Source organism: Xenia sp. Carnegie-2017, unplaced genomic scaffold (assembly GCF_021976095.1).
Source record: "Xenia sp. Carnegie-2017 unplaced genomic scaffold, XeniaSp_v1 HiC_scaffold_23, whole genome shotgun sequence".
NCBI classification, from domain to species: Eukaryota; Metazoa; Cnidaria; class Anthozoa; order Malacalcyonacea; family Xeniidae; genus Xenia; species Xenia sp. Carnegie-2017.
The window spans coordinates 7,367,055-7,391,521 of record NW_025813486.1 but is presented as its reverse complement, the minus strand read 5'-3'; the positions used below and the strand labels follow the sequence as shown (position 1 = coordinate 7,391,521).

Sequence of the window (24,467 nt, the reverse complement as noted above, 5' to 3'; positions counted from 1 at the left end):
CAAATCATGTCGCTGTTGCTCAGTCTTTAAACACTCTTGGTTTGGTGTTTGAAAAAACTGGAAACTACGACAAAGCTATAGAATTTTACGAAAAAGCTCTGGAAATTCAAAAACAATCGTTAGGTTCAAATCATGTTGATGTTGCTGTTTCTTTAAACAATCTTGGTTTGGTGTTTTATACAATTAGAAACTACGACAAAGCTATAGAGGTTCACAGAAAAGCTCTAGAAATTCGTAAACAATCGTTAGGTCCAAATCATGTTGATGTTGCTATCTTTAAACAATCTTGGTATGGTGTATTATGATACTGGAAACTACGACAAAGCTAAAGAGGTTCACAAAAAAGCTCTAGAAATTCGTAAACAATCGTTAGGTCCAAATCATATTCACGTTGCTACATCTTTAAGCAATCTTGGTATGGTGTATTATGATACTGGAAAGTACAACAAAGCTAAAGAGGTTCACAGAAAAGCTCTAGAAATTCGAAAACAATCGTTAGGTCCAAATCATGTTGATGTCGCTCAGTCTTTAAACAATCTTGGTAATGTTTGTTTAAAGACTGGAAACTACGACAAAGCCATAGAATTTTACGAAAAAGCTCTAGAAATTCAAATACAATCTTTTGGTCCAAATCATGTTGACGTTGCTACATCTTTAAACAATTTTGGTATGGTGTATTATGATACTGGAAACTACGACAAAGCTATAGAGTTTTACGAAAAAGCTCTAGAAATTCGTAAACAATCGTTAGGTCCAAATCATATTCACGTTGCTACATCTTTAAACAATCTTGGTATGGTGTATTATGATACTGGAAAGTACGACAAAGCTATAGAGTTTAATGAAAAAGCTCTAGAAATTCGTAAACAATTGTTAGGTCCAAATCATGTTGATGTCGCTGCGTCTTTACACAATCTTGGTATGGTGTATTATGATACTAAAAAATACGACAAAGCTATAGAGTTTCACGAAAAAGCTTTAGAAACTCGAAAACGATGGTTTGGTCCAAATCATGTTGATGTTGCTGATTCTTTAAACAATCTTGGTTTGGTGTTTTATAAAACTGAAAAGTACGAAAAAGCTATAGAGTTCTACGAAAAAGCTCTGGAAATTCAAAAACAATCGTTAGGTACAAATCATGTTGATGTTGCTGTTTCTTTAAACAATCTTGGTTTGGTGTTTTATAAAACTGAAAAGTACGACAAAGCTATAGATGCTCACGAAAAAGCTCTTAAAATTCGAAAACGATCGTTAGGTCCAAATCATATAAGAGTCGCTGCGTCTTTACACAATCTTGGTTTGGTCTTTGAAAAAACTGGAAAGTACGACGAAGCTAAAGTGGTTCACAAAAAAGCTCTGGAAATTCGAAAACAATCGTTAGGTCCAAATCATGTTGATGTCGCTGCGTCTTTATACAATCTTGGTATTGTGCTTGAAAAAACTGGAAAACAAGACAAAGCTATAAAGATTTTTGAAAAATCTCTAGAAGTTCGAAAACTGAATGTGCCAGGTAAGGACCATACTTATGTCACTGCGTCTTTGAGTAAGCTTCGTACGATGTACGAAGAAACTGAAAAATATGAGTCTTAAAAAAGTCAGAGTAAATTTCCTGTTCCAAGTCATGCTCATGTTTCTCTGTCATCAAAATATTTTGGTAAGTTTATAGATATTATATAAAACATAATGTTGGTGTCTTATTTGCGTTAATGATATTTTGTAAAAGTGCAACTCCGGCCAAATTTCAACCCATCTTTTTTCGCCAAATGAAAAATATAGATTCTTAGAAACATTTTGGTGTATGTTTGAGCATCTTTGGTTTGGTATAAGCTATTTAATTTTAACGCTAAACTTCGCCGCCAGATGTGAATTTTTACAAATGGATCGTAACGTCATAAGATGTTCCCACCTCGATGTTCCCATTATATTACTGAAAACAAATGCCAGCATGAAGCATCACTTTTGTTAAATTTTGTGTCGAAAAACGCGTTTTATTCCGCGAAATTTGGCAAAAGTATCAAAAAGATAACTATAAATACAAATATTGCTCAATAAATCTTTGGAGAACGCAGTTTTGTCATAAATTTCATCGACGATATTTGTTAACGCTGACAGCCATATTGAATATAAATAGTAATCAAATGTATTCTGCCGTTCTTGTACTAAATGTTGGACACTTTGATTATTAAAATAAGCTTGAAAACGTGTAACTTTTGACGATGAAGCTTTCTGCATTGATGTCTCGACCACAGGTGTTGTTCTAACTCGTAATTGTCACGGAGTTCCTGAGAATATTGTAACTATTAACCATAGTCTAAATACAGACATGACTGAACTGGAGAATCAGCTCTTTAGGGAAAATATACTGGCACAAAGTCATGCATCTATCAAATCAATAGGTACATTAATGGCTTAGGCAATATAATATTAACGTCAAATTCAATTCTTGTTTTTTGTGTCTAACTCCAACTATTTGAGATCCGTAGCTTATTGATGACTCTTAATATGTTTCAGTCGGCTAAGAATACATACATATTTCATAGTATAATACAAAAAAGTTGTCCATAATGAATTTAAAGTCCTAGATTTAAGTGGTTGATTGACATACAAATTGTTTTATGTGAGGACTGGGTCATTCATTTTGGTTGTAGACAAACAAAAGAGCCAAAGCAATAATTGAAACGCAGTTGGGATTCATATTTACATTAATCAACAAAAAGAATAATTCAAAAATCTACCTATAAACTAAAAACATATACATAAAACCAGCTCTAAAGAACAGTGAGATGGAAACAAAACATTTTCATCAAACAAACATTGCTCAAGATTTATAACAGCTATAAGCTTATTGTTAGTTGTAAGATTCAAATAAAACATTGCACCGATTTAGAGATAATAATATTCCATATACCTGGTGTCTGTTTCAAGTGACTCATAGCATTAAAGCATACATTTAAATATCGTCTTACAATATATACGTATCAAAATTTAAACACACTTTGAGTCTTTGACTTTTTATTTCACCAAACCCAGCTCTGTGAAAATTATGTATTCAATTACAGTCATTATGTTTCCTGAAGGATGTTTCCCTAACTTTATTAAGGTGTTGCTCTGAGATAGGAGTAAACAAGCCACATTTTGCGATAAAATATCTATGTTTGACTTATCTCTAATAATTACCTTAACTCCGTAAGGACATACAGCCTTCTCAACAAATTGAGTTATTCGGCAAAGATTCCATATACATTAAAGGAAAGAATCGTCAACGAGAAATGAATTCGAAGTTCGAAGTAGCTATTAATTAGGCAACGATTCATTTGCTCTGTTTAGAAACAAAATTCGTCTATTTTCTACGCTTTTGGTGCTTTGCGTATTGTTTAGGAAACTTTTGAACATAAATATATACTGTGTATAACGACAATGTATGATTAAAATATTTCCAGAGTTTTCTTTTAAGTCCATCAGTAATAAAACAACAACGCTAAAAAATGTGTTAATGTCTGTGTCTGTTTACAATTTTCGTTCTTTGACAGGTTGCATAAAATTGCATAAAACTGTAATAGTTTCCTTGTCCTCAAAACAGACAGTCAACAACAACGGACTTTAACAACTTTTTCTTGTAATTACTAAGATACTCGACAGAGATTGGCGAAAACAGTTCGTTAACACTTATCAATGTCTGAATTCATTATAACGCTTTTAATAACCGAGTGTGAGGTCTTTACGTAGAAATATCGGACTGAAGTTATTTGTACTGACCGAGACCCATAGGGCAAGGTTTGTGCTAAAAACAGAGTCCAAGATTTCTCAATAAAGACCGAGCAGGCGAGGTTAATAAAAAATCAATTAGCTATATGGTATTATTTGATCTGAAATGAAATTTTCTTTCCTTTTTTTATCCATTCTGTTTAGCAAAGACTGGCTTTCACTCCTCTAGTTTTTGCAAGGAGAAAATATATAGTTTGAAATTGTGTCGCCTAGATAATAAAACCCACTTTTCGAGTGTTCTTTTTTGACTTACATTCATACCATGGTTTTGTTTTGTTCTTATTTTCGTTTTATAAAATATTTGCTGTTTGCTTCATGAAGTTTTGTTAAACACAAGACAATTGACACTATATAATAAACATTATTTAATCTAGATAAATAATGTTTACTATATAAAGTGTCTATTGTCTTGTATTTTACCAAAATACTCTTTGGCAGTCATAATTCATAAAGTTTGTTTATCTACATATATTTGTAAAATTACGTCTGGTGAAAGCTGGTTCATTACTTGAAAATATATACTGACCAATCAATCTTTCCAATTGTAAGGTCATTTTATTCCTTGAAAAGGTCAGTCATGTAAAACAGTGCGTAATATATGTATATGAGATTTTGCAGCTAATGGGCAAAACGAAATGAAGTATATAGTTTTAAAAAGCTACTATCCAAAATTTTTCAATTTATTGGTGTTATTTCTTTTCGAGCTCTAGCTGTAAATTCATTTCTTTATTTGTCGTCAAAATAGAAATACACAGCTTGTGTGGATAATGCTTTTTAAAATATTATTCGTAGAAATCACAAGTGGTGATGATGCTGATGCTAAAGATGTCGGAAATTCTCCTGGTGTTGAAAATACAAAACAAGGTATGCCTTTCAATTCTATTTTATTTTATATATATTGCATAAACTAAGAATATTTGTTTTGTATTCTATCACAATTCAAGTCATTTGATTGGTATTTATGTGTTTTCTTAAGATTTATATTTTTATATGTATATTTTATATTTATATTTTTTATATGTAAGATCTATATGTATACCGTGTTGCACTTTCGGACTCGAAACGTTTGTTTAGTACGTATGTTCAATACTGTATCAATGGGTTGAATTTTCCTTTTTGAACGACAAATAAATTTAAATGTACTTTGTACCAGACGGCAGTGCTCAGCAGAACTTGACAAGTTTTTTTTTATCTCAATAAATACTGCGTAGCAGCAAAGTGGCGCAACTCTTTTTATAAAGTGCTCAAATTGACTGCACTTCATAAGTTCTATTGAAGAAAAAGGATTATGATAAATAGACCAAAACCTTTTAAAACCAATCTTGATATAATGTACACCACACAGATCAGACCCTGCATTTTGGAAGTGCTCAGGTTAGACTATCTGTTTTATAAGTGCTCGTGTTTGATTACATTAATTATTATTTTCTTTATTTGAGTACAGTAGATTAGTCAGAGTGTAACTTTATTTCAAGATGAAAATTATGTTTTTTGTTCCTGGCTTACAGTCAGGGGCGTAACTAGACTTGAAGTTATTGGGGAAGTTTGCCCTGCAATAGGGCGTTGCCCAAATATAAACCTAAGCCATTTCGGACGTAACAGTAAAACAATGTATATTTGTTCTCATATCAAGAGTCTTAAGTGAGAACTATCTCAACGTACTCTTGAGGTGTTGCTTTTTACCTAAATTTTTTTCTGAGTTTACGGTTTTTTCTGGCTGCCCAAGATTTTAGTACTACCTTCAGATGAATTGTATTTGTTAAATCCTTCTCGATTGAGAGGACAATGAGTTCTTCCAGCCTTTCACCTTTCATTGTTGAGCGCAAATAGTTCTTGACAGTTTTCATTTTGCTGAATGATCTTTCAATATCAGCCACACTTACTGGAGTAGTAAACAGAAGTTTGTAACATTTATAAGCTTTTGGGAAAATTTCTTTATTTTCGAAAGCAGTGTTTCCGGCGTCGTGGACTGTCTTACATTTTTCTTCTTTCTCATTTACAAAGTTAACAAAAATCCCAAGATCTGCATACAGTGACATACAATCTACGCTAATTGCTGGAAGAAAAGTTCGGTGACCTTTTCAACTTGTTCAAAATTTGGTTTAGTCAGTGAAGGCTGAAGGATAACAGCTAAAGGTTTTATTTTTTGCAAACAACTTTTTATGTTTTCTCAATATTCTCTGATGTGGGAATTGAGGACCTCAATTATGCATTTTCGATAGTTAGTTTTTAGTGACATAATTGCCAAAGTCTCAGGGCTGTCATCCAAAAGTCTGCTTGATCTTTTATTACTCTTTCTAGCAAACTCTTTCTCGGGATTGGACCCTAGAGACTTCGCTTACTCAACACTTGCATCTATTTGAACATTCGATTTGGATTCAGTGTTCCGTATTCTTTCCAGTGATCTAACAGCTTCATCAATGAGTTGAAGACCATCAAAGATATTGAGCTCTGGCTTCTGCATCTGTACTGTCAGTATCTTGGTCTTTTTCATGATAAACCTCATAAACATAACTGCAAAAACAAACTCAAATTTCACCATTTTCTTACAGAGCGAGGCTGCTTTGGTTCTGGTTAATAAGTTGTCAATTTTTGCTATGTCCACAAACGCATTTCGTATGGCTTCAAAAGATCTCCATACCGCTTCAATTGATTCACTTCTATACACCCATCTCGTTATTGAGAGATTGCGCAATTTAAGAGCATTTTCAATTTTTTCCATGTGTTCTTGCAACATAGAATCTCGTTTACAACTTCTGCTGAAAAAAACATACAGATCTTTGAGCAAGCTATACATCTCAACAAATGTAGAGGCCTTTGAGCAATGCTCATTGAAAGTGTTTCATCTAAAAACATAAAATTGAGAAATTATTCAACGCAGAGGCTAGTCTTAAAAATATTTAAAAAGATATAGTTAATGCCTAAGTAATTTAAACGGAAATGTTTAATACTGTGCATTTGACACATACCTATGGCATTGAGATGGGATGTATGGAATGTTGCGTCCAACCACTTCCTGCAAATGTTGTTGAACTCCATTAAAAGTCTCAGACATTGAAGCTGTGTAGTCGTAAGACTGATACACTAACTCTTCGTGACAAATAGGTAATTATGATTTAAGGAAATCAAGAATCTCTTTTGCTTGGCCTTCACCTGTTTTATTCCTTGTTTCTTTCATCTCCAGTGCTCTCTCGTTTGGCACGTTGTTTTCGTCAACGTAGCGCACTGCCACTAAGAGGTCCGTGTTTGAAGTGTCAGGAGACGTGTCGGCCATGACTGAGTATATTTCAGATGAAACGATATCTTTTACGATGCGATTCCTTACATCTTCAGTCAAAAGGCTAGTAAACTCATTTTGTGAAATAGGTGATAGGTATTTTATTGAATAAGGTTTCATGCTTTTGTCAGACAGCCATGACTGAAGTCTAGGGTTATGCCTGGCAACAAGATTTGTTATTTGGATAAAGTTTCCCTCGTGCTTTTCATCAAGCCTTCTGAAAGCTAGCTGTTGTCGTGCCAATGTTCTTGCGATGTCTAAAAGGATCTTTATGGCTTCTTGGTTTCGCAAATTGTTTTCTTCTTCTTGTATTCTTACATCTCTTAACTTCTTTTCCAACATTACATCGACGTTTTTCATATTGCAGGCAAAATGTGCCAAATCACTCAAAGCAATTTTGTGGGATTTGGAAAAGAAATGCTGTTGCATCTTTCCTTTTTTATCTTTACCCATGCTTCTCATCCTATCCCATGATCGAACTCCAGTAACCCAGGCATCTGACGCCTTTTTTCTTCCAGGTCCACTCGAAAAAGAGCACAAACAAAACAGGATAGATAGTCCGCCTTTATACTGTACTCTAAATGGGGATATTCTTTATACCAAATTGATGAAAACATACGTTGTTTGTGTTGCGCAATGTTACTGTTCTCAGGGTAACGAATAACGATTGAGCTTTGATTGGTATGGGCCTTTCTCAATTATTTTTTCTTCTAAAGATCAGTCAATAGTTTTGGACGGTCAGCGGGATCAAGCAGCAGCCCAAGATCATTTTCTTCTTCCAAAACACAATTTGAGATTTCTCAGTGCAAATACTGTGTAGCTTTTAGAATATCCTCATAATTGCTTTGTAAACGTATGGCCGTGTTACTAATCTTCTTTACGTATTCAAGGACATGCATTACAATTTCTTGAGTAAACACTATTTCTCAGGACAACGTTTCAGTGACAGTTTTTTTGAAGTGGTTAACATTTTCAGCCAATATGTTTAATTCAGCTACGCAGGTTACCCATGACAGGTGATATTTTTCTTCCTCTTCTTGTTCGTTAACAGATTCTTCCTCATCAAACTAAAAAAACCAAAATATAATTACTTTAGAAATAACATTTTAAAAAATTACTCAGATATTTTTTAAACTATCTGAGTAATTTTTTATATCTATAATTTCAACGTCATACTCAGATATTACAAACCACATCCATATTTTCCTCTTCCTCTGAATCAACTTCATTTATCTTATTATCTATTTCAAATATTTCCTGGCATACATTGTGTATTTCTAATGCCACTTTAAGGTTTTCCTTCAAGGTAGCATTTTTAACAAACAGTATTTAACGTTAGAAAACGATACATTGCCTGAAGATTGCTTTGGGATGAAACCCAGACTCTCCTAGTAGCAACAGGTTTGACAGATTTATTGTTCAGGCAATTGACAGATTTATTGTTTATTATTCACTGTATATACAATTCGTTACGAGATATTAAATTAACGACGGTATTCCAAAAATTCACCTCCGTCCCAATGTCTTCAGAACACGAAGAAATAATCACTATAACAACTTTGGCTGGTTAAACAATTTTTATTCTTAGTCCTTAAATTATCTCGCTTCTCTCGCTTCTCCCGCTTGTCTCGCCTCTCTCACTTCCGTTCTCTGCTCTCTCCACTTCCGTTGCACCCATGTTTTCTATATTGTTCCTTATCGTCCCAGACGTACCCGAATGTACAATTGAACGCAACACAACTTTAACATAATTTGCAACAACGGCATGCAGTAAAAAGTTCAGAGCGTTTATTTAAAGTTTTATTTTTATGTCTGTTGTTTGTGATGCTTCCACAACATCTTAGGATTTTGCCATACCATTGTGTTTATTTCAACTGTGCTTCAAAAAATTATCAATATTCATTTCTGCACCGCAATCTTTACATTAAACCTTCCGTCTATAAATTCGTTTGCGTTGAGGTTTTGTTTTTTTTGCGCGAGGCTCCTAAATGTTACCATCTTTAAATCTAGTTGGGCCTCCCTCTTAAGAGAAATTTCAATTAAATTAGAAATGAGTAAACATCAAAGTTATGACATCATACAATGAACTCACAACTCTCCTTCGGTAATTGTGGGCCTAGAAACTTCGGTAAATATAACTAACCTTCCATTGAAATACAGTCTTTCTCGCCAAATATACAAAACCGCATAGAAGTTGATGAATTTATTGGATTGGAGCTCGCTTCGCGGCTTTCGACCATTGAGTTCTATAATAACTGGAGCGGCTATCTCAAGCGCGGCCTTAGATATCTGATGACGCCAAAAAAATGGCGGATTTCGTCCGTTGCCGCTGAGATTTACCGAAATTGACCGCTTTTTCGAAAATTTCACAATTTCCCACTCCCTCCTGAGGAAAGAGTGAGGAAAATGTATGTGTGTATTTGGGATTCGGCAAGCAATTTTTTGATGAAAATCACAATAAAAACCTACAATTCGTAACAGCGAGTCAACCTAGCTTTCCAGTTATCGGCTCCTACGAGGATGTATTTATAACTATCGACGAAAGAGCTATATGTCGGCTATACATCTATGAATGCAAGATATGCGTCGTTTTCTTACCAGCGTCAAACTTGTTTGAACGATTAAACTCTTTAGTCTATACAAAAAAGTATATCATAGCTCATCTCCACAGTGGTTCACGGGAGAGAATTTAGCTTATTTGTTATCATTGCTATTTTGCTTCTTTTCGTGGAAAGGCAATGGCTTTTTTCGCCACAATTGTAGGATTTTTACTTGTTTCTTTAAAAAAAGTAAATATTAAATCTCTGGATATTTACGGATTTTCTGTAATTGAGTTTCATATTAAATTTCAAAAAGACTCAAGTCTGCATAGGTTTGGTAGATGAAAACAAACAATATTGTATAGAAATTACTTTAAGTAGCCTTTTTGTGATGTTCTGAAGTGCAACTGCATCAAATACTTGTAAAGTTGTAGCACATTTTGATTTTGTTGTATTGATATATAAATTGGGCAAAATGCAAATAATCATCAAAACACTTATGCTTCCAATGGTGTTTATAATTCATTTTTAGTTTTAATACTTCTACCCTTCTTCCTCACTTTGTTTTGTTTTTCCTATATTTTCAATATAAGTGCACAATTTGAATGATTAACACAGTTTTCACTTCAATAATAAATTTCATAAGCAGTTGGTAGTGCATTTTGTTCTCTGAGTATCCACATTTGGTGTTTTCTTCATACATGAATGATGAAATGCATATGGATATGTCATAGCAAGGCAATAAAAGGCAAGGCTTAAAAGCTTTCTAGAAATTATAAAGTTATTGGATTATATTACCTCTATATCATCAATCTCATGAAAAGAAATAAGAAAAATATTTGTAGAAAAGCTTTGAAAAGTGAAAAACATTTATTTAAAAAAGCAGCAGTGATGCATATGATAAATCTCCATTCTGTACTCTAATAGGTAAATAAGCTCAAACTGTTTCTTAAAGAAATATAAGAAATATATAAGAAATATACAGTACAGTAATTTTAAAGGTTTCATCACTGAATCTTTAATGCTTCAGTATAGTGCATTAGATATTAGTACCATTTAAACAACACTCAACTAAAATATTTTCATAAAGATATGACATGATTTAAACATTAAGTTATATAAAACCCAATGGCTTATACAGTTTGAAGCTTCACATCTGCATCGAGTCATCAATCTCAGTACAAATGTTTACATAGACACAAACTTTATGGCCTTTCCATTTTATATGTTTTGAATTGACATTTAATTAAGCATCAAAACACACACAACCTTCTTGCTATCATTTTTTGGTTCACGAACTTTAACTTCAAAGCATTCAAGGCATCATTAGTGAATCCATTGTCTCCATCCATAGAATTTGACGATGATCAAATTAAATAACTCTGGATAAAGAAGACAATAAATCAATTGTCTTTACAGCATTATCATTATCAATTTTAAGACTCTGCCTGGTCAATAACATCTTCCAGTCATCTTTACTCCTTGGTCTTCCCTGCATGTTGTCAGCAAATAGAACATAACAAGCTCTGCTCCAAATCATGGGTACCGTTGGGGCTGATCATTTCTTTTTGATACTTTTCACAGAGCAAAATGTGTGCAGGGTCTTTTTTGCTTTAGGGAAACTATTTTGCAAATAGATAGGTAAATTTACGATTTCATGCATTAACAAATGACAGAAAAGTATGCAGAATTTTATAGACAAAAACAGGAAAACATCAGTATATTTGGCGTTCAAGTCAGTCTTAAAAAATACGATCTTTAATATGTATTTTATGGCTTTTCAAGTGCATGTATAATTGCTTTTCAATCGTTGACGGACTAACAAAACAAACAACTATCTCACCTGTGAGAAGCGGATATGTTCCTTTTTGTGGAAACTACGACATCCAACAATTGAACGATTGAAGTGTTGGCATTATAAAAGAAATGCCAAAAAAGAATCGTCACAGAATATGGAACTAACGATATCCATATTCTGTGATATCGTGTTTGTTTTTGAAAAATTCTTTATAATTTACTATAGACACCAGGGGGAGGTCGACAATATTATTTTTCTGCAAAGCGATCATTTCAGCGGAAATACGTCCGTTGGCCGCCATTTTTTTGGCGACCTCGCCCCAGTAAAGATAGCCGCTCCAGTTATTATAGAACTCAATGCTTTCGACAATGCAAAAATTAGCATCAGCATGTTTTTTACATTTGCAATCATTGTATCCAGCGGAATCTGCATCTGTGTTTATAATTACTTCATCTTGCACATTGCACTGTAGAATTAAGCCAAAATTGTCAAAAATGAAGGTTTGTTATTTCCACTTAGTAATCATTTACCTGTTTTCGATGGTATGGCAATTTTTCTACTTCCTGAACACTGCCCTGAAACTTGACGGCAATATGCCCTGCAAAAACACTGTTTTTAGCAATTAAGATGTGTCACCAACCCCCCCTCCTCCTACAAAAGTTACGCCCCTGCTTACAGCATCGAAACTTTTGAAACAATTAAAAAAAACATCACCAAGTCCAAGCTCTAATAAAAATTTTCTTCAAATGTAGTCTTCAATCAACCTTTTACATTAACAAATGTATTGAAACGCTAAAACTATAACTTTTAGTGTTGGGTGTTGAAAAATGCTATTGATGAAATATAGCTTACAGAACTTAATGGCTGAATCATGTTTTCTCAGATATTGTAGCACGGACCACTGTATAGAGGGCCAAAACTATAAATTTTAGTGGGGTGGGGGAGGGTGTTTAATAATATTGCTGCTGAAATATCGCTTACAGAACTCAATGGCTGTATCATGTTTCCTCAGATATTTAATCTAGATAAATAATGTTTACTATATACAGAGTATCTATTGTCTTGTGTTTAACCAAAATACTCTTTGGCAGTCGTAATTCATGAAGTTTGTTTATCTGCAATTTTTTGTAAAATTACGCCTAATGAAAGCTGGCTCATTACGTGAAAATATATACTGCCCTCTCATGCAATATTTCCTATTGTAAGATCATTTTATTACTTGAAAATGTCAGTCATAAAAAACGTAATATATGTAAATGAGATTTTGGAGCTAATGGGCAAAACGAAACGAAATATATAGTTTTAAAAAGCTACTATAAAAAACTTTCCAATTTATTTGTGTTACTTCTTTCCGAGCGCTAGCTGTAAATTCATTTTTTGCTTGTTGTCAAAATAGAAATACACAGCTTGTGTGGATAACGCTCTTTAAAATATTGTTCGTAGAAATCACAAGTGGTGATGATGCTAATGCCGAAGATGTCGTAAATTCTCCTGGTGTTGAAGACACAAAACAAGGTATGCCTTTCAATTCTAATTTTTTTATATATATTGCATAACCTAAGCATATTTGTTTTGAATTGTATCACAATTCAAGGCATTTCATTGGTATTTATGTGTTTTTATGAAGTTTTATATTATTTAATAATATGCATGATATACGTATACAGTGTTGCACTGTCGGACTCCAAACGTTCGTTTATTACGTATGTTCAATACAGTATCAATGGGTTAAATTTTCCTTTTGCGAACGACAAATAATTTAAATGTACTTTGTACCAGACGGCAGTGCCCAGCAAAACTTATCAAGTCTTTGTTTATCTCAATAAATACTGCGTAGCAGCAAAGTGACGTAAATCTTTTTATAAAGTGCTCAAATTGACTACACTTCATAAGTTCCATTCCAGAAAAAAGATTACGTGTTTGATTACAAATACAGTCTTATTTCAGTCTTTTACCTTAACAAATGTTATAAGATATATGATTTTTTTCATCACATGTCAAAGCAACACTGAATGGTAACATTTGCAGCTGGTTTCATCTGTTTTAACCATGACAGTAAAATCTTGTCACTTCACAATTTGTACTTCAAGCACATTATCAGTCATTTGAAATTAAGATGAGACATGAGGTGATGATGACATCATGCAATCCATTTTTTTAAAGTAACGTTTATTTGTGTTCTGCTTGTTTGATCATAAAAACCTCACAACAAACTATCTTTTTTATATACTGTCATACTTCACGTTTGCACCAACATGCATACATTACCTAGCTAATAACATTGAAAATTAGGCAAAGAACGGCCACCATCAAATGGACTTGCTCGACATAGTTCAATAAATAAGAATTCCTGTTCATTGTAATAAAAATACCTCAAAATCCTATGGAAAATGAGCAAATTTGACGATGTGAATTCTCAAAGTTCCACAATAAAAAGAAGGCTATATACAATTTTCATTATGAATAATGTAGTATTAAATTGCACATTTATTAAACGATCTTCTAAACTCTAAATTTACAGAAAATTACAAGTTTTTTTGAGCTCTCTCATTGCTAATTATACTGGAGATTACCTCTTCAGTGTGAACATCATTCAAAAGTCCACAAACATCATTTTCTAGCTTAGAATTAAATTTTGAATACTTTGTACTCAGAATTATATTTTGAAAGTTGCATAGAGGATAAAAGTTGCTGTATCAGTTTTTTCTACTAGAAAATTTCCCAAAATACATAAGCAAATAACGTTACTAATCGCAAAACTTAAAAACAACGACTTTATTCATTGATTTGAATAAATTACTCCCACTGATCTCAAATGAATAAATATAATTATTTCGACTATATCAGAAGAGCAAATGAGTCCAAAAATCTCATTTATCATTCAAATTGTGTCTTAATTGATGATTGTAAACTTGCTGGATGACCTCCATTAAAAGGTGCACGTGAATCAGACCAATCCACTTACGACTTAAGCCTCCCTATTGAGCAAGCATAACGCTGCTGCTGAAATATCGCTTACAGAACTCAATGGCTGTGTCATGTTTTCTCAGATATTGTAGCACGGAGCATTGTATAGAGGGCTAAAACTATAACTTCTAGTGGGATGGGGGAGGGGGTGTTTTATAACGCTGCTGCTGAAATATCGCATACAGAACTTAAAGGCTGTATCAGGTTTTCTCAGATATTGTAGCACGGACCACTGTATAGAGGGCTAAAACTATAACTTTTAAAACTTTAACTGAAATTAGAAAACAATCGTTAGGTCCAAATCATGTTGATGTTGCTATTTCTTTAAACAAACTTGATTTTGTGTTTGAAAAAACTGGAGAGTACGACAAAGCTAAAGAGTTTCGCAAAAAAGCACTTGAAATTCGAAAAAAATCTTTAGGTCCAAGTCTTATTGATGTGCTGCATATATCAACCATCTCGGTTTGCTTTATGAAAAAACAGGAGAACACGACAAAGCTATAAAGTATTTTGAAAGACCTCTAAATATTCTAAAATTGAATGTGCCAGGTGAAGACCATACTCATGTCACTACGTCTTTGAGCAAGTTTCGTACGATGTACGAAGAGACTGAAAAATATGAGTCTCAAAAAACTCAAAGTAAATTTCCAGTTCCAAGTCATGCACATGTTTCTCTGTCATCAAATTATTTTGGTAAGTTTAAAGGTATTATATACAACATAATGTTGGGGGCTCATTTGCGGTAATAATATTTTGTTAAAGTGCAAATCCGGCCAAATTTCGCCACATCTTTTTTTTGTCAGGTGAAAAATATAAAATCTTAGAAACATTTTGGTGTATGTTTGAGTATTTTTGGTTTGGTATAAATTGTTTAATTTTAACGCTAAATTTCGCCACCAGATGCGAATTTTTACAAATGGATCGTGACGTCATAAGATGTTACCACCTCGCTAGTTTATTATATTACCATGAAAAATGCCAGCCTGGAGCATCAATATTGTTAAATTTTGTGTCGAAAAACGCGTTTTATTCCGCAAAATTTGGCAATAGTATCAAAAAGACAACTATCAATACAAATATTGGTTAATAAATCTTTGGAGGACGCAATTTTGTCATAAAGTTCATCAACGAAGTTTGTTAACGCTGACAGCCATAATGAATATAAATAGCAATCAAATATATTCTGCCGTTCTTGTACTAAATGTTGGACACTTCGATTATTAAAATAAGCTTGAAAATGTGTAACTCTTGACGATGAAGCTTACTGCATTGATGTCTCGACCACAGGTGTTGTTGTAACTTGTAATTGTCAAAGAGTTGCTGAGAATATCGTAAATATTAACCATATTCTATATACAGACATTTCCCAACTGGAGAATCAGCTCTTTAGGGAAAATATACTGGCACAAAATCTTGCATCCGTCAAATCAATAGGTCCATTTATGGCTAAGGCAATGATATTAATGTCAAATTTGATTCATGTTTTTTTTGTCTAACTCCAATTATTTGAGATTCGTAGCTTATTGATGGCTTTTAATATGTTTCAGTCGCCTAAGAATACATACAAATTTCATAGTATAATACAAAAAAAATTGGCCATAATGAATTGAAAGTCCTAGATTTAAGTGGTTCATTGACATACAAATTGTTTTATGTGAGGACCGAGTTATTCATTTTGGTTGTAGACAAACAAAAGAGCCAAAGCATTGATTAAAACGCAGTTTGGATTCATATTTACATTAATCAACCAAAAGAATAATTCAAAAATCTACGTATAAACTAAAAACATATACATAAAACTGGCTCTAAAGAACAATGAGACGGAAACAAAACATTTTAATCAAAGAAACATTGCTCAAGATATATAACAGCTATAAACTCATTGTTAGTTGTAAGATTCAAATACAACATTGAACCAATTTTGAGATAATAATATTTTATATACCTGGTGTCTATTTTAAAGTGACTCATAGAATTAAAGCATACATTTAAATATCATCTTATAATATATACGTATCAAAAATTTAAACACACTTTGAGTCTTTGACATCTTAGAAAAAATTTTATTTCACCAAACCCAGCTCTGTGAAAATTATGTATTCAAAAAATCATAGACTGAAAAATTGACAAACATTGGAAACTAATCATGATAATTTTAAAACAGACATATTTCAGCATGCTTACGCCATTTTTAGTGTATCACTTTTTACAGCAAGAAAATATTACATCATTTATACATGTCACAGATAGTAATATACAGGAGTAAAAGTAGAATTTTATTACAAGTTACAATTAGACTTATAATGTATTTGTTTGCTGAGATCTAATTTTATCAAGTTGCTTAATATAAAGCATAAACAAATGATTTGAGCATTAAAGATAGCAAAAGTTTGACAAACATGTGTCTACATATTATCAAATCGTGGTTACTATGAAATGTTTAACTGCTATTTTGCTACTAATAAATTATTAAAACTACATTGACATAGCGTGACTGACATTGATACCAAACATTATCATAGAAATTCCAGTCATTATGTTTCCTGCAGGATGTTTACCTAACTAAAAAAGGTGTTTACTAATTCAAAAATATTATAGCGATCACTGCTTTCCTTGTTTATTCCTCACGCTCATCTATTTTCCAGGAATACAGTTCAATTTCATTTCATAACTGACAAAAACTTGCGACGACGAGTTGATTGTTTAATGAAAATATAGCGCCGAGGTAGGAGTAAACAAGTCACATATCGCGATAAAATTTCAATGTTTGACCGATCTCTCTTAATTGCCTCGACTCCGTAGGGAAAGGCAGCCTTCTCAACAAATTGAGTGATTCGGCAAGGATTCCATATACATTAAAGGAAAGAATCGTGAACGAGAAATGAATTCGAACTTCGAAGTAGCTATTAATTAAGAAACCATTCATTTGTTCTGTTTAGGAACAAAATTCGTCGATTTTCTAGGCTTTTGGGTGCTTGCATATTCTTTAGGAAACTTTTGAATATATGTATATATGTACTGTGTATGACGATAATGTATGATTAAACTAATTCCAAACTTTTCTTTTAAATCCATCAGTAATTAAACAACAACGCTAAAAAATGTGTTAATGTCTGTGCCTGCTTACAATTTTTGTTCTTTGACAGGTTGTATAAAATTGCATAAATTTGTAATAGTTTCCTTATCCTCAAAACAGACAGTCAACAACAACGGACTTTAACAACTTTTTCTTATAATTACTAAGATACTCGACAGAGATTGGTGACAACAGTTCGTTAACACTTATCAATGTCTGAATTCGTTACAACGGCCTTAATAACCGAGTGTGAGGTCTTTACGGAGAAATATCGGACTGAATTCATTTGTACTGACCGAGACCCTTAGGGAGAGGTTTGTGATAAAAACCGAGAGGTCCGAGATTTCTCAATAAAGACCGAGCAGGTGAGGTTAATAAAAAGTCAATTAGCTATATGGTATTATTTGACCTGAAACGAAGCTTTCTTTTCTTTTTCCATTCTTGCTGTTTTGCAAAGACTGGCTTTCACTCCTCTAGTTTTTTCCAGCAGGAAATATATAGTTTGAAATTGTCTCGCCTAGATAATACAACCCACTTTTCGAGTGTTCTTTTTTGACTTACATTCATACCATGGTTTTTTGTTTTGTTTTTATTTTCGTTTTACAAAACATTTGCTGTTTGCTTCATGAAGTTTTGGTAAAACACAAGACAATAGACACTTCGTACGTAGTAAACATTGTTCAATCTAGATAAATAATGTTTACTATATACAGTGTCTATTGTCATGTATTTTACCAAAATACTATCTGATAGTCGTAATTCATGAAGTTTGTTTATCTACATTTATTTGTAAAATTACGCCTGATGAAAGCTGGTTCATTACATGAAAATATATACTGCCCCCTCAATATTTCCAATTGTAAGGTCATTGCTTTTTTAAAAATGTCAGTCATGTAAAACAGTGCGTAATATATGTATATGAGATTTTGGAGCTAATGGGCAAAACGAAATGAAATTTATAGTTTTAAAAAGCTTCTATCCAAAACTTTCCAATTTATTTGTGTTATTTCTTTTCGAGCGCTAGCTGTAAATTCATTTTTTACTTGTTGTCAAAATAGAAATACACAGCTTGTGTGGATAACGCTCTTTAAAATATTGTTCGTAGAAATCACAAGTGGTGATGATGCTAATGCTAAAGATCTCGGAAATTCTCCTGGTGTTGAAAATACAAAACAAGGTATGCCTTTTAATTCTATTTTGTTTTATATATATTGCATAACCTAAGCATATTTGTTTTGTGATGTACATCGGAATTCAAGCCATTTGATTGGTATTTATGTGTTTTTATGAAGATTTATTTTATTTAAAATATGATATATACAGTCCAAACGTTCGTTTAATACGTATATTAAATTCCGTACCAAGGATATAAATTTTGCTTTTGCTAACGACGTTCAAATAATTTAAATGAAATGTCTACTAGACGGCAGTGCTCAGCTTAACTTGAGAAGTCTTTGTTCACCTCAATAAATCCTGCGCATAATTGTACAACTTTTTCCCTATAGTAACTTAAGTACCTTCTCCACAGGGATTAGCGTCAACGGTTATGTAACATTTATCAATGTCTGAATTCATTAATAAGCTCTTAATAACCGAGTGTGTGATTGAAGTTTTTCGTGCAGACTGAGCCCTTTAAGGCAAGGTTTGTACTAAAAACTGAGGTCCGAGATTTCTCAGTAAAGAACGAGCAGGCGAGGTCAATAAAAGGTTTATTATATGGCTTTGTTTGAACTGAAAGTTTTTTTTTCTTTTCTCGTCTTTGCTGCTTTGCATGGACTGGCTTTCACTCCTGTAGTTTTTGCCAGCAGAAAATATATAGTAAAGTAAATGGTTTGAACCCGGGAGTATCGTTACATGTTTGTAAATGTCGATCGTCCAGGTTGGTATAGTCCTGAGAAGGACTGTTTTTGTTGTTGTTGACTGACGTTTCGACAACCTTAGCGGTATTCATCTTCATCTTTTGACTTTGAGGATGACTACCGCTAAGGTTGTCAAAAGGTCAGTCAACAACAACAAAAACAATCCTCAGGACTATACCAACCTGGACGATCGACATTTACAAACATAGAAAATATATAGCTTGAAATCGTGTCGTCTAGATAAAAAAAACCCAGTGTTCTTTTTTCACTTACATTCGTACCATGGTTTTTTGTTTTGTCTTTTTTTTCGTTTTAAAAAACATGAAAATAATGAAGGCTTACAAGGGGGGAAACCACCTCTCAATATTTTCGTAGAGTTAAAAAATATCAGTTATATAAAGCTGTGTGCAATTTATATATATGAAATTTTGGAGGTGCATGTTTTTGCTCTCCAAATTAAGTCTCCTCGGCGCGCTACTATACTATAATGAGCAAAACGAGATAAAAGATATAGTTTTTAAAAGCTACTAACCAAAACTTTTCAGTTTACTTGTGTTATTTCTTTTTGAGCACTAGCTGTAATTTTTTTATTAAATGACGGAATAGAAATACACATGCAGATTGTGTCGATAAAATTTTTTAATATATTTTTCTTAGAAACCACAACTGGTGATGATTTTATTACCGAAGATGTCGGGAATTCTCCTGGTGTTGAAAATACAAAACAAGGTATGCCTTCCAATTCTATTTTATTTTATATATATTGCAAAACCTGATCATATTTGTTTCGTATTGTATGACAGTTCAAGTCATTTGATTGGTATATATGTGTTTTTATGAAGATTTATTTTTAATAATCTGAGGCTGGTTTTTTATAAGCTGGTTAACGCTAACCCAGCGTTAAACATGCCTAACCCAAGGTTAATTTTTAACTCTGGGTTAGTTTGCTTTGCTCGAAACTAGGTTTTCTTAAACCTTCGGTTAAAACAAGGGTTAACTTAAACCCTCCTCGCTAGGTGGGTTGAATTACTTAACCCTAGGTTAACATATTATTTTCGTGATTAAAACAACTCATGACAGAATTTGCTCTTCATTCCCATGTAAATTATCCTCGTTGCAAAAAACAATATTGTCTACGTAGACAAAATACTAAAGGTTTTTACGACATTCAGCTAAAGGCAAGAAATAAAATTCGGCAGAAACGAAATAAATTGTATAACATTTCATAAGTTTCATTAAAGAAAAAGGATTACAATAAATAGACTAAAACCTTTTAAAATAAATCTTGATATAATGTACACCGTAGAGATCAGACTCTGCATTTTAGAATTGTTCAGGTTAGACAATCTGTTTTAAAGTGCTTTAATCTGTTTTAACCATGGCAGTAAAATCTTGTCACTTCACAATTTGTACTTCAAGTACATTATCAGTCAGTTAAAATTAAAATGAGACATGAGGTGGTAATGACATCATGCAATATATTTTTTTAAAGTAACGTTAATTTGTATTCTGCTTGTTTAATCATAAAAACTTCTCAACAAACTATCCTATGGATATACTGTCAATACTTCACGTTTGCACAACCACGCCTACATTACCTAGCTAATAATATTGAAAATTATGCAATGAACGGCCACCATCAAATCGACTTGCTCGATATACTTCAATAAATAAGAATTCCTGTTCATTGTGAGTAAAATACCTCAAAATCATATGGAAAATGAGCCAATTTGACGATGTGAATTCTCAAAGTACCACAATAAAAAGAAGGCAATTTATAATTTTTGACATGATAAATGCTGCATTAAATTGCACATTTATTGAACGAACTTCTAAATTCTTAATTTAAAGAAAATTACAAGTTTTTTTGAGCTCTCTCCTTGCTAAGTATATTGGAAATTACATCTTCAGTGTAACATCATTCAAATGTTCACAAAGGTAATTTTCAAGCTTAGAATTGCATTTTGAAGGTTGCCTAGAGAGTAAAAGTTGCTGTATCAGTTTTTTCTACTAAAAATTTCCCAAAATAGATAAGCAAAAAGCGTTACTAATCGCAAAACATAAAAACAGCGACTTTATTCATTGATTTCAATAAATTACTCCAATGATCTCAAAATAGATAAATGTAATTATTTGGACTATATTAGAAGAGCAAGCGAGTCCAAAAATCCCATTTATGATCTAAAGTGCGTCTTAATTCGTGATTGGTTAACTGAGTTCATAACCTCAATTAAAAAAATGCACGTGAATCAGTTCAAGGCACTTAAGAGTTAATTCAAAAGATTGAGCAAGAATAACCCTGCTGATGAACTATCGCTTACGAAACTCAATGGCTGTATCATGTTTTCTCAGATATTATAGCACAGACCACTGTATAGAGGGCCGAAATTATAAGTTTTAGTAGGGTAGGGGAGTGGGGGTTTAATAACGCTGCTGATGAAATAGTACTTACAAAACTCATTGACTGTATAATGTTTGCTCTGATAATGTAGCACGGACCACTGTATAGAGGACCGAAACTATAATTTTTAGCGGGGTGGGGGAGAAAGTGTTTAATAACGCTGCTGCTGAAATATTGCTTACAAAATTCAACGGCTGTATCATGTTTTCTCAAATATTGTAGCGTGGACTTCTATATGGAGAACGAAAACTATAAATCTTAGTGGGGTGGGGGAGGGGGTGTTTACTAAGGCTGATGATGAAATATCGCTTACAGAACTCAATGACCATATAATGTTTTTTCAGGTATTGTATCACGGACTACTGTATAAAGGACCAAAACTATAACTTTTAGTGGGGTGGGTGAGGGGGTGTTTCCTAAGGCTGCTGCTGAAAATAGTTTATGCGTATCTCTTATCTTTCACAAGATATTGAAGCTTTTATTATGTTCGATTCATCTAACTTGTGACGTCACATTGCATAATGAGAACTAGAATTATTCGGTACATTTGCTAATACTTTACTTCAACTTTGCCGAGTTTCTTTCTTTGTGATGTGTTAATGATGTAAAATACTGCCTACTATTATCAGATAAATTGGTAATAGCAAGGACTTCACTTCAGTATTTTTTGAATAAAAGAATCATACATAAAAGGTTTTAAAAAGCATTCATTTCAAAGTTCTGGTCAATGTAAATATTATGTAACTAGCAAAGTTTTCGTTTCATTTGCACTTTAATGGTGTTCAAACAAGGTTTGAGCGAATAATTGTTTAGTTTTAGTTGCTCATCGAACTTTAATGTTCATATTTGGCATTAAACATTAGATAGTCTATCTAAATAATGAGTGTCGAGAATGAAATGAAAAATTAAATGAAGCTATTTTGTTATTTTCTACTATAAAAATTTTTAGACTCTAAAAAATATGCTCTATAAATTTAAATTTTATATTTTCGAAAAACGTAAAGTTATTTCTTAAAAAAATATATGAAAATACTGCAGAAAGAAGTTTTTGTGATTAATTGTATGGTATAAGCTAACCTCGAATATTACCAGTTAAAAAATTTATGATATGTCTAATAATTGTTAATACGTTTTTTCAAAAGTGTACGGTATCAGTATCCTTTCATATTTGGGGAAGTTTAAGGTATTTTGATATATTTATTTTGTTTCTTTAACCCTTGAATATAATATTTTTATGTAGAACAGTGGAAATGCATTGATAAATCAACGAAACATAGAAAATTGCTTTTAAAATTGAGTGAATACGGACGCAATCAAAGTGTTGAGGTTAAAGTGGTGGGCAATGTACGAGTAATTTTCTCAGAAGAGTTTCGCATTGGCAAAGGAAGTGATGCCACCCGTGTTTTTCTTGGACTGGGTAAGGATGGTTACGGTAAAGCAGTGAAACGAATACATCGAGATAGCTACATCCAGCTTGCGCTGCACGAAAAAGAAATTTTGAATAAATTCAACGCAAGAAAGTCAAAATATGTTGTGAATTATTCTTTCCTAGAGGAAGAGACTGGAACAGAATATGTATATTTGATATTAGACTTATGTGAAGAATCATTGGAGAGTTTCGTAGAATCTTCCACTTTACATGATCTTCAAAAAGCTCTTCCCGAAATTCTTAGACAAATTTTGCAAGGATTAGCTGATCTTCATAGCGGCCCAAATCCTATTCTTCATCGTGATTTAAAGCCCTCCAATGTTCTCCGAGACTCACAAGACAACTTTCTGATAGCTGATTTTGGCATAAGTCGAATGTTGAATAATGATTGTACGACATATGACAGCAAGCCTAACATGGGAACTGAGTATTGGATTGCTCCTGAATCATATTGTGAAGATAAAGATACAGTCGATAAAGGACGGTACAAGAAAGAGTCTGACGTATATGTAAGTGTAGGAATATGACCATTTGCACGACATGCATGTATAAAGTCAATTTGTAACATTACATTGTTAATCTTTTTAGAATGCAGGAATGGTAACTTATTATATTGCAACAAAAGGAAATCACCCGTTTGGAATTAAACGGCATAGATTGGACAATATGTTAAATGGAAACCCTGTTGGCTTGGACGAAATCAACGATGAAACATTGAAAGACCTTCTATCGTGGATGTTGAATCGAGAACCCGAAGACAGGCCATCAGCTACCGTGGCGTTAAAACATCCATTTCTTATGTCGGATGACGAGAAATTTGACTTATAATGTAAAGTTGGAAATCTTCAGCAGATTAAGACAAATGATCCCCTGTGTAGTGTCGTTCAACAATTGAATAGTGAATCCTCAGATTGGAAAAGTAAAATAGACAGTGATGTTTATGATTATTTTAGAACGGACGTGTTGACTGGAAAGATTATACATATGACTCTTCATGGACAGAATGTTTAAGACTTATTCGAAATAATAACCAACATTGGAACGAACGACCACGGCCAAAACCTCAACCAGAACCATTTTATAAGATTGGCAATTCACAAGGCGTATATTCTCAAAAAATTCCCTAATCTCCCTGTTCGAGTGCATGCTACTGTGAGGTCCAATGAAGAAGAATTAAAAAACAATCCAGACCTCAAGAACTTTTTTAATTTCAGTGAAAAGAAACCACATCAAAAATAAACAGTTTTTAAACAGTAAAAACAGTTTGTGAAAAGGCAAGTAACAGGAAAGATACCGTGTAAAATAGAATTTACTCACATTGGAAAAGACAAATAAATTTTTTACGTATATGATTA

The 24,467-nt window shown here is 32.9% G+C and overlaps 1 protein-coding gene across 1 annotated transcript; it reads left to right on the top strand.

The window, feature by feature from the left end:
- The first annotated feature begins 995 nt into the window (after nt 1-995).
- On the top strand, nt 996-24,467 carry LOC124449022 (serine/threonine-protein kinase/endoribonuclease IRE2-like). The gene is made up of 8 exons (XM_046999965.1): nt 996-1,014; nt 1,214-1,510; nt 4,558-4,629; nt 12,824-12,895; nt 18,529-18,600; nt 19,940-20,011; nt 22,924-23,621; nt 23,701-24,467. Exons 1-8 carry the CDS (start codon nt 996-998, stop codon nt 23,938-23,940), a joined length of 1,542 nt encoding a protein of 513 aa, XP_046855921.1. The 3' UTR covers nt 23,941-24,467.

Excerpts from the sequence above, each read along its gene's own strand:
- LOC124449022 (XM_046999965.1), top strand. Across the intron at positions 4,630-12,823 it reads TGTTGAAAATACAAAACAAG|AAATCACAAGTGGTGATGAT; the intron begins GTATGCCTTTCA and ends TATTGTTCGTAG. Across the intron at positions 23,622-23,700 it reads AGAAAGAGTCTGACGTATAT|AATGCAGGAATGGTAACTTA; the intron begins GTAAGTGTAGGA and ends TAATCTTTTTAG.